The sequence below is a fragment of the Phyllostomus discolor genome, chromosome 7 (assembly GCF_004126475.2).
Source record: "Phyllostomus discolor isolate MPI-MPIP mPhyDis1 chromosome 7, mPhyDis1.pri.v3, whole genome shotgun sequence".
Lineage (NCBI taxonomy): Eukaryota > Metazoa > Chordata > Mammalia > Chiroptera > Phyllostomidae > Phyllostomus > Phyllostomus discolor.
The window spans coordinates 24,247,010-24,262,011 of NC_040909.2; the positions used below are offsets into that span (position 1 = coordinate 24,247,010).

The window sequence follows — 15,002 nt, forward strand, 5'->3', positions numbered from 1 at the left end:
TGGTTTTTTGGTTTGGGGGGGTTTGTTTTGTTTTAGTTTTTTATGTTTTTATTTGCCTTGAAAGAGCTTTATGTCTGTCATATTCAGTGCAAATGCTCCTGGATTTTGCTGGGGGTTTGGACTGGGTGGCTGGTTTGGTTGTATAGCAATTTTAAATTTTTTACAAGTGAAATCTACAGTTGACATTTCTTTAAGGTCTTGCTTGCAAAAGTCTCTCCTTTGTGAACAAAAGATAACAAAATGTATTTTCTACCAGCTATTGAACAGGTTTTTTTTTAATTTAAAACACCCTTCCACCCACATGTCAAAGTCATAAAAGAGAAAGGCTGAGGAACTATTGCCGATTAAAAGAGGCTAAAGAGACCTGCTTTGATACTGTGATTTACAAGAAGAAATAAATATATTTGGTCTTAATTCCCTTTCCTGGCACAGTGCTCCTAAATCCATTGGAATTTCATAAGAAATGAGAGCCAATAAAGGTGAAAGGAGGGCCTTACAACAAGTTCCTTTCAATCAAACCTAAGTTCATATTAATTGACTTTTGGGAAATCCCTAAGGGTGAGGTTAGGGGGTACTGGTTCCCAGGGTAACAAAAAAAGTGATTAAGGAGTTGGAATTTTCAGGCCATCACTCCACCTCCAGGAGGAAAGAGGGTCTGGAGGTAGACTTAATCACTAATAGCCATTGACTTAATCAATCATGCCTTCTAATGAGGCGTCCACAAAACCCTAACTGACAGGGTCAAAGCGCTTCCAGGCCAATGTCCATGCAGAGGTGCGGGGCAGGTGGCACACCTGGAGAGGCACAGCAGCTCCATGCTCCTCCCCCGAACTTGCCCAATGCATCTCCTCCATCCAGCTGTTCCTGAGTTGCATCCTTTTATAATAAACTGGTTGTCTAATAACTAAACCGTTTTCCTGAGTTCTGTGAGTCACTCTAGAAAATTATCAAACTTGAAGAGGGGGTCGTGGGAACCTCCCATTTACAGCAGGTTTGTCAGAAGCACAGGTAGTAACTTGGACTTGAGATTGGCATCTGAAGTGGGGAGTAGAGGGGGGCTGAGCCCTTAACTAATGGGGTCTGCACTACCTACATGCAGTTAGTGTCAGAATTGAGTTAAATTGTAGGGCATCCACTCGGTGTCCACTGGAGAGCTGGGAGACTTGTGTGGTGAGGGAAAGCCCACACAATGGACGTCAGAACTGTTGAGTGGGAGTAGACGAACTGTTTTCCTTTCATATAACAACTACACATGTCTGCGATTCCAGGCTAGATGCTTAATGAGAGGAGAATATGCTGTAAAGAACATTTTTGGCTCAACTCATAGAACTGGACTACCAACAGCAGATTAAATACAGTTATTACATTCATGTTAAAATTTACTGAAGTTGGTAACTGAACTGAGGTTATGTGAAAGAATATCCTTATTTTTAGGAAATATATACTTAAGTATTTAGGGGAAGGGGCCATGATATATATGCAACTTATTCTCATATGCCCCAGGAAAAAAAGAACTATACATGTACAAATACAAACACATATGTACAGGTTCCTGTGTGTATACACACACACACACACACACACACACACACACACACGAGGTCTGTCCAGAAGGTATCCAGCCATGTAGTATGAAAAATAGAGCTGTTTATTGAAGAAGATACAAGATACAAGAAACACTGTACACAGGACAATGACAGTTCGGTCCCCTTCAAACTGGTCACCTTGGGTCCTCACACAGTTCTCCCAATCACCATCAACTGCCCGACTGTAGTTTTCTGAATCTCATCAACAGTCTGAAATCTGTTCCCTTTCAAAGGTGATTTTAGTTTTGGGAAAAGCCAGGAGTCACAGGGCACCCAATCTGGGCTGTAGTGCGGCTGAGTCACCTGGGCAATATGATGTTTTGCCAAAAACTCTGCACAAGATGTGATGCATGTGCGGACACGTTGTTGTGATAAAGCTGCCAATCACCAGCTGCCCATAGCTGTGGGCTTCTGAATCGTCCAAATAGTTTCCATGGAGGAAACTATTTCCTTCATGTTCAAGCTTAACACAAAATGTGATGCAGATTCATTGCTCTACTCACCCAGTCATTTTGAATGCAACGGCTACACAGTGCACATGCTCACTCATTTATATATATAAGAGAAACTCAGAAACCAAATAGGATAAAATGTTACTGTAGTATTAGCACACATAGCTAGTTAGGTATTTAAAAAAAAGAGAAGGGAAATAAACTACCTAAGACTGATTAACTAGAAAGCTACAGGAACCCCAGGCAATAGCTGCAGGGGACTTAATCCTGACCAGGCAGGAAAGGCTGGTTTTCTAATCTCTTTGGTGAACAACCAGCCTCCATTAAGTAGATTACTGATGGGAGAGGGGAGCCCTAAAGAGTAAGGAGAGAATTCCTTTGCTGGGCTCAGGTGCAGTAGGAGTCAAGATGGCACAGGGCAGGTCATCCTGCTAATCATCTCATGTGCAGTAGAAGCCAGATGACGAAGCAGAACTCTGAGGCATGCACAGTAGGGACTAACATGGCAACCATAAACGGGAGGAGTCTAGCCTGGGAAAATCTGCAGAGAGGATCAGACAGGTTAAGGGCACAGAACCCAGAAAGGTCCAGGAAAAAAATTGGATAGCAGGAGGCACCAGCATAGCCCCAGGAAACAGACTGAATATTTAAAAGAAAGCCTAGCCATTCCCAAACCCAAGTAAATATAATCAAAGCTTAACAAAGGCCGAGACATACATGTTCTCTCTCTCTGTAGCAGCCACACAGGACAAAGCACAATGTGGAAAGTGGGTCACAGGAGAACAGAGGCTAGGCTGAAGACTAATGAAGCTTCGGATGCTGTTTCTGTGTTAAGGGCTTTTGTGCAGTCCCAGAGGCTGGAGTCCTGCAGAACAAGGGAGCTAAGCCACCTGGTCATGAATGCAGTAGTGCAGTTGCATCTTCAGGGGCATCTGTACCCTGCGTGCCCTTCCACTTCCAGTAAATCTTCCACTATACCTCAAAGGCTCCCATGTGAGAGTCCCTGGAATTCTTTTCTCACAATTGTACAAGAATCGTATTTCCAGATTGGTTGGCAGACCCACCTTGGTCCCAGTCCAGGTCTGACAACAGTAGGCAAATATGGGCAAAGACAAAAAGGATGTTCTTTCTTTTCATTCTCAAGACTTTTCTGTAAGTTTAAAATTATTTCCAAATACAAAGTTTTTAAAAAATCTTTCCTCCACCTGGAATTTCATTATCAAATGTAAACAACCATGCTGTCATTTCAAACAGCCTTCCAAGAGCCTGGTACAAAGCATTGCTATCATTACCCTACAATGGCCAACCCCTGACTCTTGGGAAGAGCTCACTCCTCCTGGTTGCGTGTGGAGGGCAGCGGGGAGGGGAGGTGTGAGTCAGAGGACAGGGGAAGGCTTTTCTGTCTTTACATCTCTCCAGGAGGGTGTGCCACGGCACCTCTCAGAGCTGTGTCAGACTTGCAAATACCCAGGGTGCCACAGAGTGAACCGCCAAAAGCCTGCTGCTAAGAATCATGGTGCAGCTGTTGCCTTGCTGGGAGCAGGAAGTGCACTGTCACCGTGTGCTGTGACCCTCGCTAAGCTCTGGCTCCATGTACCACTGGAGGACAGCCTGCCAGTCCTCACATGCCAGGCAGGGTGAGCAGGCAGAAGCCGGGCCAGCAGCTAATGTGTCTCTGGCTCCTTGCACTGGAAAGAAGGCAAACGGCACAGCATCTGTAGGATTTGTAAGCTGTTCAAATACATTTCTGGTTCATGGGAATTTGAGATCAAGGCTAAAAGAGGTAAAACAAATTCCTTCGATGAAACCTTGTGAATTGATGATGTGCAAAAGGCTTATAGTTTAAAAGTGGTTTCATCTTTTGTAATCTCACCTCTGGAGTGGAGAAAAAGAGAAGTTTAAGATTAAGTGTCCTTTAGGTGAATTGAATCCAGTAAAAATACAATGTAAGCCACATATGTCCATTTAAATATTCTAGTAGCCACTTTAAAAAAGTTAAAGAAATTGGTGAAACTAATTTTAATAATATATCTTATTTAATCTAATACATACCAGATTATTCATTTCAACATGTTTCCAATATAAAAAAGTATTAATATTTTACATTGTTCTGCCATACAAAGGCTTTAAAACTGTGCATTTAGCCCTGGCTGATGTGGCTCAGTAGATGGAGCATCAGCCTGCAGACTGAAAGGTCACCAGTTCAGTTCCCAGTCAAGGCACAAGCCTGGGTTCTGTGGGCCAGGACCCGGGTTCAGGGTGTGCACAAGGCAACCAACTGATGTATCTTTCAACACATCGATGTTTCTCTCCCTTTTTTTTCCGTCCCTTTCTATCTCTCTAAAGTAAATAAATAAAATCTTTTAAAAAAATAAATAAAACCATGTGTATTTAACATTTGCAACACATTTCAATTCAAGGTGGCCACACTTCAGGCACTTGGCAGCCACACATATCTAGTGACTGCTGTGCTGGCCTGTGCAGGTGCAGGTGATAAGCTATGAAAGCCTCTGCTCAGATAAAAGCAACCAGCCACCTTGTTACTATCACCGAAATTTAATGACTATTTATCAATGAAGGAACTACATATATTAGGAACTAGAGCAAAAGTCAGTCCTTAATCTCAGTCCAGTAGAGAAAAACAACAAGGGTATAGATAATTATAGTTGTCCAAAAAGATGCATTGCAATCAAGCTCCAAGAAGGTCTCTCTATTTTCTCTACCAAGTTCTATAGTAGTAAGACCTAGAAGATGAGTAGGGTTCCCCTGGCAGAAAATGAAGGAAAGGCACTGCAGGTGGTGTGAGCCTCCTAGTCTAAGGTAGAGGTGGGAGGAAGTGTAAAGAATGTGAAACAGCCTGGGGGCCAAAATGCAACACGGGTAGTGTTGGGGGAGGGGGCAGACAGTAGAAGCCTGAAGAATCCCACATGCTCAGCCAAAGCTGGACTTCATTCTGAGAACAATGGGGAGCTCAGAGCGGTTACGCTACGATCAGAGTAGATCACTACTTCCTTGAGGAGTTGGGTGCATAAGAACGGAGGTAAGTACGCCAGGTGCTGGTGCAGACACAGCCGAAGAATAGAGGGAGCAAGCCTGAACTCGGGCAGTGCCAGAAGGGGCACACAGAGAGAAAAGCAACAGGACTTCATGACCAGAGGAAGGTAGGGGAAAGTAACTTATATCACGCAAAAACAATATTATCCGTTTATCCCCTTCCTTCCTGCTGTCCCAGAATCACAGGCCTGGACAACTCTGAGACCTATGTGTAAAAGGCAGCATTAGAAAAACAAAGGACACCCAGCCAAGAGAAGTATGCTGGCTCAGGTGGCTGTGTCAGCGTGCTGGCTGAGCACCATGTCATTTGGCATGTGCACAGCACACGTGGAAATGGGGACTCTGGGGCGACTGAAGTGGCAGAGGGTCTATGCAAATGTGGGAAGGCCAAAGAAAATGTATTAGACCAAATGATTTGCCTATGATCTAAATGCCTGAAATAGTCCATAAAAAATACTGGCAGTCCCTTCCTACTTCATACTATACAAGAAACAAGTTCTGGAGTAATTGTTAATGCTAACTTTTTACTTTCCTTGAAAGTTTCTATTGTAAATAAGCAGGTAGCAGAGGTAACCATGGTAATAAACAATTGCCACTTTCCATTACTGTAATGTTTAAATATATATGTGTGTATATAATATATATGATATATGTTAAGTATTATATCATATTTACTAACTATATATCAGAAAAAAACTGATGGTGTTGAAAAATAATCAACACCTTCTACATAAAACTACAAAAAAAATTTTTAGTAGTCAAATTTAATAATCAGTATGTTCTGGCACAGTTCAGAACAATAGACTCCAAAATGACAAAAATTCCAGTTGTGTTTTGATAACAATGGTGTTTTTTCCTTTCCTGGTCATGGAAGCAGGTAGCTATTTAAACAAGCTGGCTCAAAATCAGGAATTTTTCTTAATGCTATAAAATATAAGAAGATATGTTTGGGCCAATTGAAGTGCTTTGTTAGCACCCTTCATCAAATGTTTATAAAATAGCCCTGGCTGGTGTACTTCAGTGGACTGAGTGCAGCAGGCTGCAAAGCAAAGGGTCGAAAGTTCAATTCCCAGTCAGAGCACATGCCTGGGTTGTGGGCCAGGTCCCCAGTGGGGGCCACATGAGAGGCAAGCACACATTGATGTTTCTCTCTCTCTCTTTCTCCCTCCCTTCCCCTTTCTCTAAAAATAAATAAAATCTTTTTTTAAAGTTTATAAATAAATTTGTACCAATCTCAAAAGTCAAATAATCTCAGAAAATGGACTATAATGTTCTAGACCATCACTATGCAACAGAAATATAACATGAGCCATACACATATTTCATGTTTAAAAAATAGGTGGAACTAATTTTAATAAATTTTATTAACACAATACATCCAAAATATCATTTCAGCATGTAAATCAGTATTAATAAGATATCTCACTTTTTTCACAATAAGTTTTCAAAATTTCGCATGTATTCTGTCTACACTTATGGTGCACCTGAAATTGGAGGAGCGACGTTCCATTTGCTCATTAGCCCCATGTAACGAGCGGCTCTACTATGAGACAGAAGGACGAGACTAACCATTTCATTCTGCAGATGAAGATACTGAACTGAAACGAGGTTACAGGACTTCGTCACCAGCTGAGCCAGGCCTAGAATGCTTACTTCTTAACTCCCAGGTGAATCTTCTTTCCGCTTGACGGGACTGTTGTCAGCCCTGTGTTTCATACCCAGGAGACACAGGAGAGTATCAAATTATGTCAGGCCAAGGATGCCTGGCATGGAAGTGACTGTCAGACCACATGAAACCAGAGCTCACTGTCTAAAGAACCTGTACGGCTGAGCCAAGAGATGCCCAACAGCAAATCAACAGACTAGATATCACCTCAATCGATGAGCCTGAATGTTTTGTTTCGACCAGTCCAGAAGTATTACACATTGACACATGTATATGATTACTGGTGCCTAAACTAACCATGCTCAGAATAGTGACAGTGAAAGCAGAACGGCATGCACGAACTGAAAGGTATTTGAGAATTAAGGCTTGCGGGATGCTTTGCAGAATTCCTTGGACCCCAACCTCTACTTTGCTGGTAAACATTAAGAAGTAATCTGCATGTAAGTGAAGTAAGTCAGAGAAAGACAAATACCATATGATTTCACTTATATGTGGAACCTATAAGCTTATATAAGGAACCTAAATAAACTTATATAAGGAACCTAAAGAACAGTACAAACAACAAACAAACAAAACAGATACAGACTCTAGATACAGAGGACAGGCAGATGGCTGGCAGAGGGGAGGGGGCTTTGGGGATTAGGTGAAAAAAGGTGAAGGGATGGAGAAGTACAGACTGGCAGATACAAAATAGTCTGGGGGATGCAAAGTACAGCACAGGGAACATAGTCAATAATAATGCACTATGTATGGTGTCAGATGGACACTGGAAATTTGTGAGGGGGCACGTGGCATGGTATATAAAAATAAATTAATTAATTAATTAAGTTAAATTAAATCAAATATCCACTTGGACAAAAGTGATCTGCATGAACAAGATGTCCGGAACTTGCTTAAACTACTCCAGGGGGAAAAGAAACAGGGAGGGTAAATGGCAAATGTAAATAAGGTGATGGGAAGAAGGTGGTTTAGTAAACTATTCTTCCTACTTTATATATGTTTGAAGCTTTCCATAATAAAACAAATTCTTAAAGGGAGGAAGTGGGAGGAAGCATAATCTCAGAAAAAGGTTTTCTATAGCCTTGATGCTAAGACACTACGGCATTCTGAAGTAATTAATTCAGAGAGTACTTGAAAAGGTGTAGACATATTAATTTAAGAAAACAAACTGAAGAGGAACAGTAGAGGAAAGAGGAAGAAAAAAAAGAAGGGGAAAACATTTTGAAAGCACCAACAACCCCAATACCCTAAAAAAAAATCACTGTCAGCAATTCAACATACATCCTTCCAGATAGTTTCCTGTTTACATATATTAAAATATGTCGTATTTTCTAAACTAACAAAATGAGATTATTTTCATAGGGCTGTTCTTGAGTCAATATCCATGCACTTGGGAATGATTGCCTTCCATGTAGCTGTCTGTGCCGGTGACATGCTGAGAGCTGGGCACGTGACAGGCACACCACCAAGTAGATCCCCTTCTCTGGGGATTTAGATCCCGAACCTCAGGGATGGAGGCAGTTGGAACAGAATCACCCAGCAGCAATGTCCAGGACAGAAGGCCCATAAACTCCAACAGCTGAGATCGTCTACTGAAACCTGGTTTCCCTTTGTTTTCAGCTTCAAGGAGCTATGCCAGTACCCTTCTCATAAACACTGTTTTCTTATTTAAACTACACAGAATTCATACGTGCTGTTTGAAATGAAAGAAGAGCTCACAATGCATTAATTTGCTAAGCACCGTTCTAAAATCTTTACATGTGTTACCTCATTGAATCCTCACAACAATCCTATGAGGTAGATACTATTTTTTTTATCCCCCCCCACCACCACCCTGGACCAGGACTTTTTTTTTTTTACATTGCTTTAAGAGAGAGAGAAAGGGAAAGAGAAACACTGATGTGAGGGAGGAGCATCAGTCAGTTGCCTCTTGAACACGCCCTGATCGGGGACCAGCAACAGGACCAGGGATTGCCCAGACCAGGGGTCACACACACCCACACCTGGACCAGCAATGGAACCTGAAATCCAGGTAATGTGCCCTGACTGGGAATCGAACCCATAACCTTTCAGTTATAGGATAATGCTCCAACTGAGCCACACTGGCCAGGGCTAGATATTATTATTAGCTCCATCTTTGAAGAACCAAGAAAACTGAGACCCAGGTGGATTTCAATGAAATGTTCCAACTCACAGCTACTGATTGTAGAACCAGAATCTGAACCCAGGAAGTATAGGATGCGTCAGCCTAAGTTATAAAACCTCCAGTTAAGTCGCTTTATGACCTGCTTTTTCTGTTAATAATATTTTAATTTTAATCATATCTTTCCATGTGGGAAAATACATCTTTTTCTGATGGTCATATTAAATTTCATAACATAGATTTTCATAATTTAACCACTTATCTCCTACATTGGGAAGTTTAAGTTGTTTATAGTTTTTAAATATCATTTTTAAAAAGTCTATAATAGCTATCTTATTGGTTAATTTGAAGGCACATCATAACTCATATGTAGGTTAAATTTTTGTTACAAATTTGCCAAGTAAAAGAAATGTATCCCTTTATCCCCACTCTATTATACACTGCCAAATAAGGGTACTTGTTTTCAAATCTGGTTAAGAAACATGAAAGGGAACAAAGTTAGCTTGCCTGTGGGCATTCACATGTGTTCATGGAGACACTGTGCTCAGCTAAGAAAAAGACTGTTTTTGAACGTGAACTGACTTGAACTGACGTTTCCCAATCAACACCAAAGGCAGTTCAATCCCAGGGCTACAGGACTGCCTGAGGCCTGAGCCCACCTTTCTACTGCACCAGCTTTGCTGAGGTGATTCTAAAGGGCATTCACTCAGGGATCAGTTGCAGAAAAGGTAAGTGATAAGCAAAGGTGTTTCTCTGACTTTTGAAATCTGTCCTCTGCACTGGCTGCTTCAAAAATCAGGACTTAGACTATTCTAGACACCAGTTAAATCAACACGGTGATGCAATGATCAGTGTGTTTATTTCATTTGTGAGGTCAGTGTTCTCCACTTCCCTTTTCAGGTTACTCCAGTGCAGTAACTTCCTGGGAGGATCATGCTCTCCCCAGTTTTGCTCTGTAAGTACTGAGATACTCTCCGGCCGAGTACAAAATAAAACCTGAGACTCGGCCTAACACCATGCTGACCTTGAAGGTCAATGCTGCACCATTTGATATCAGCTGGAAGCTTGTGAGAAAAATGATGTCAAAAAGAAGCCACCCACTTATAAACGGTCGGGCGGAAAATGCTACTTTAGTGAGAATATTCTCCTGTATGCCCTGGCAATGCTAGACAGTAAACTGGACATAAAGACATTCTTTGGGACTTCTGAATAACTGAAGGCAAAAATGTTAAGTGTAATCTTCCAAGAGCCTTTATTAACTGGAATTTTAGTATCTAGGGAAAACTACCCATATTACCCATTAACTTTTATCTACTCAAACATAATACAATTTTAAAAAATAACCTCAAACTAGTATGAGGTCAAGACCGTATTAGCACAGTCCAGTTGAGTAACTTTGTCTGAGTCCATCCTGCCAGCGTGACAATGATTATCCTGCAGGGACAGATAAAGCTGAAAGGGAAAACACGAGTAAATGTTTACTGAGCACAACCCCTCTGAGGAAAGAGCCACCAGATGAAGGAAACTAAAGAATAGGAAGATAAAACATGAAGCACTTCCAGAAAGCAGAGGGAACCAGAAAACAACAACAGCAATAAGACAACCAACCACTCCGTTGAGCTTTCAACCTCAGGGGTCACAGACCTGCAGGATGAACCAGGACATGCTACACGTTATTCTAGCTCAGCTGTGCAGTTCCTCTTACCTGGCAATCCCCCAGTGGAACGCAGCTCTTGGGGAGCAGGGAAAGAAACCAGTGCAGACAGTGCAGGGTTTGTCTCTTCCCGTGAAGCCCTCCCCAGCAAATTCATGAGACCAAAGAGACTCTTTTGTCGTTGTCTCACACAGAGTTTGGTTAGCCCACGGAATTCATGTTAAGTTTGGTTAACCCACGGAATTCATGTAAGTTAGAACTTTCTGGCAACAATGACATCATTTGAGTTTCCTGGAAGATTCAGGGACTCACCTAGGGCATGGCTACAACTCCGGCAGGATTCTGTCAGACTGACGATCATCTGCTGCAGATCGGCTCTGGGGGGAGTGGGAGAAGGGTTGGGGTTTTTCCAGCCATTGCATTTACAAGACTCCTCAGCCTAAAAAAGGAATAAAGAGACAAAATTATGCAACAGACTGAATGTTTTACATGAGAACAATACACACTAGTTATATGACAGCTACCCTTCCGCTCCTGACTTTATAATTTTCTAAATATGCACAAGAAACAAAAAGGGGGAAAAAAGGCAGAGGGTGTCAGATTCGAGCATTCTGGTTTCTGTTGCTATTGTGTTTTCTGCTGGCTGGCCTCTGAGTACTGCGGCTCACACAGCAATCCCAGACACTTTGGTACCCCCGCCCCAAGCGAATGTCCACAGAGTGGTCAGTTCCAAGGGAGTCCATCCAGAAAGCTTCCCACAATGACAAGCCAGATTCCTGAGGTCCCTGGAACACAGCTGGGGCCCAACCTATGGGCAAGTCTTGCTGGCTCCAGGGCTCCAGCTGCAGGTCTGCCCCAGGGGCCAGAAGGGAAACCCTCGGAAATGAAGAAGTTAGCAATCTTAGGGACATGATGGAGGGACACAGCCATGTGAAGCCACACTTGCAGGCTCTTCCAAGTCTTTTGTGGACTCCTAGCTTTACACACGGAAAGGGCCTCATCAGACAGTCTGGGATTTCTATCTGTGCCTATTTCCTGCATCTCCTGTACTAGGACACTAGGATTTTAGCAACACTTGATAGAAACCTTCCTTACCTCTTTCCACAAACTCTTCACACTCACCTACCTTCTTAGAGAACAATGAATGTGATTTAGCCTTTTGGGGGTGGCTTGGGTTATGAAAAGAAGGACAAGCATGGAAAGTTATTGGTTATTTTCAACTACTCTTCCAAGCTACCACATTGCATACTCCTGGGGTCCTATGGATTGGTAGGCTAGCATGGTTGCAGTGAGTGACTCCAGCCACTTCTACCGATTCCCTGCTGCTGTTTACTACTCCACTGCTCTTGCCATGAATGTAATGTTTCAAATTTGCTGTGGCTGGGAAACCAGGAAACTGTTCGAGTAACATGCAACATAGGCTGAGTCACTCTGGGTGAGAGCTTTCTAGGTACACGTCCAGCAGGATAACCACTCGCCTCACATGGCTGCCGAGCACAGAAGCGCCCAAACTGAAACGCACTGTAGATGTCAAATACGTACCAGAGTTAGAAGACTGGTGCAAAAATAAAACAAAATTTCTTATCAATAATCCTCATTATTAATCACATGTTGAAACACTGGTACTTTAGTTACATGGAATTGAACGGAAGATACTAAAATTCATTTGACCTGTTTCTTTTTACTTCTTTAATGTGGCTACCAGAACATTTAAAATTACACATACAGCTCACGTTATGCGCCTACTGGGCAGCGCTGGCCTATAAAACAAATTGCATGGATTTCTGTGCTTGGACTTTGGGTTAGAGCTTGGTCCCCCAGAGGTCTTCTCTCCCTGCGGTGGCTTCCCCACGCTGCCCGCTGTGTGTACCAGACAGCTGACGTTCGTAGAAGATTACAGAATGGTTGCTGCCTTTAACACATACAGAAAATTCTCCAATACAGGGACAATTTCTGAAGTGTGTGTATACATAGAAGAGTAGGAGAAAAACAATAAATAATTGGCAAGGCAAGAAGGGTCAAGAGGGGAGAAGGAAAATCTGCTTTTGAAACGAAGTCCTTTTCATTGAGCCCTGCAAATCTGGCAAGCCCCAGCCTACTGCTCATCACATTTCACCACCCTGGATATGGAGAAGGCAGGACCAAAAGAAGGAGCCTACACCAGCAACCATGAAGGCACAAGCCCTCGTGAGTAAGTAGCTCAAGTGACCCTCTTTCATCTGGCCAGGTGTCTGAAAGGACCTGGCTGTCACCCCACTGCTCTGATACTAAGCTGAGCTGGGCCTTGGAATTCTCTGCAATGAGCGATCCACCTCTTCTGAGACTGGGAAGATCTCAGGCGCCGTATTCTTGAGGAAGACTCTCATGAGAACTTGCATTCCTACCAGCTTTTAGGAACAGAGGAAACCAGCCCCTTTGTGGATGGCTCCTCTCCTTATAGTGGAATAGCTACTTCAATGGACTCCCAAAGCCTCCGGCTTTTCTGAGCAGTTGGCCTGATCTTACTGCGCTTTCTGTCTCTTTGGTTAGAGACAGAAAAATGACAAAACAGTCGCAACAAATCAATTAAGTACGGCAGGCCAAACCTTACAGGAAAAAACTGTAATAGCCAGAACCTTCAAGTTTGGAGAACAGCATTCTAAGCCAAAGAATTATTGGCAAAGAATCATGTTGAGTCATTCATTCAAGAGTATATATTGAGGGCCTACTATGTGCCGGGTACTTTTGCCAGGTATGTAAGGAAACAATGATCCTGCCCTCGTGGAAATGTGCTGGAGATGAGAAAACAGGCTACACAAATAAGTGATTATGTAATACATCAGTAAGTGGTTGTGTTATGAAATGAAAGATGAAGACATGAGGAAAGGAGAACTGGGGGAAGGGTGGGATAGACTGCAATTATTCCTGGGTATTTTCAAGAAGATGGCATTAAAGCAAAGCCTTGATGGAACAGAGGAAGTTGACCATTAGATATCTGGTGGAAGAGTGTTCTAAGCAGAGGGAACAGCCAAGGCAAAGGCAAAGAGTACCTGGCTGCATTAAGAGCAAAGACCAGTGTGGCTGGAGCATAGTAAGTAAAACAAAGAGTTGTAGACATTAAGGTAAGTGGGGAGTGGAAGGCATCCTATAAGGCCAAGCTCGTAGGCAATTATAAGGACTTTAGCTGGTTTACTTGATCTGTTCTGTCCTCAAATAGATCTCCAGAGGATGAAACACGGATGAGGACAGAACATAAGGGCATGAGGCAGACGTCTTCACATTCCTTTGTTTCTCTTTCACTTTTTGTTTCAGTCATTACAGTAAAGCATCCCCATTTTCTTTTTTCATTAAAAACAGTCACTGAAACTTAAAAAAAAATCCATCCATTTTCCTGTTAGTGATTTACTGACATCCTATTTCCGTTTTCTTTTAAACTGCCGGGTCGGGATCTACCGTGCATTCTATAGCACAGGAAAGCACAACAGTCACTAATACAATCTTTGCCATCGGGAAGGACACACACATATGTGAACATGAACACCTTAGCCAAGGCCCACCAAGGAAACACAGATTCTCCTTAAATTATCATAAAGATGCCAAGTTGTCTAGGTAAAAGTTTCATTTCTCATTAAGGCCCAAGATTTACTTCAGGGTAGGGGTCAGATGGGTAATGAACAAAGTTCAAAACTCCGAAGAACCATGTGATTTAGGAGTCAGTCTGCGTTTGCCTCCGTAACCATTTCAGGTTTTGACAAACGTGATGGATTCTGCATCTCTGGACACACTGGCAACCACGGTCTAAGTCTCCTGCAGCAGGGTGTCTGTGGACAGGAAGTAAAACTGGCAGGAAATCTGTATGGATCAGAACAAAACTAACCACGGCCAGCACTGTGACTCCACATCTCAGATACAGTCAGCTAGTTAAACATGCAGTGCCTTCATTACAAGGAAGCTCGAGAAGCCAGATTTGCTCTGAATCGACCCAAAACCTTGGCCAGCCTACACTCTACTTCTGCAGGAAGCGCCATCAACCTTGACAAAGCACCACTTCTTGGTTCCAAGACATGCATCCACAGGTAAGAAATCTCAGTACTTCGCTTGAGGTTCATGCCTATGGGACCTTACCATTGCTTTTCACAAGACAGGGTTAGGACTGGATCGTCTCAGAACGCAATGCTAATGATGAATATTTTCTCTGCATTCGGAGAGGAACGGGCACAGCACAGAGAGGAGAGGGAAGAGAATAAACTGAACACGCACTTCTGCTCTCACGCACCTTTCATCTCATCTAGCTATTCATCAAACACTGAGTACCTACCACGTCAATCACAGGACTGGATACTGGGGACACAAGCAATCTCTGCAGAAATAAAAATCTACCCCAGGGGTTCTCAAATGCAGAGAAACAATGGAATTACTGAGGAGATCCTTAGAGCTCAAAACCCACACCTGACTCCAGACCAATTAA

At 42.7% G+C, this 15,002-nt stretch overlaps 1 protein-coding gene across 3 annotated transcripts in view; it reads right to left on the reverse strand.

Annotated features, from left to right (window-relative positions):
* The window catches only part of KAT2B (lysine acetyltransferase 2B), a 94,186-nt gene that overhangs the window by 54,223 nt on the left and 24,961 nt on the right, over positions 1–15,002 (reverse strand). For all 3 annotated transcript variants that reach the window (XM_036030596.1, XM_028518089.2, XM_036030597.1), the window contains exon 2: positions 10,868–10,994. In XM_036030596.1, coding sequence (XP_035886489.1) covers positions 10,868–10,994 — 127 coding nt within the window. The remainder of the gene's footprint in view (positions 1–10,867; positions 10,995–15,002) is intronic.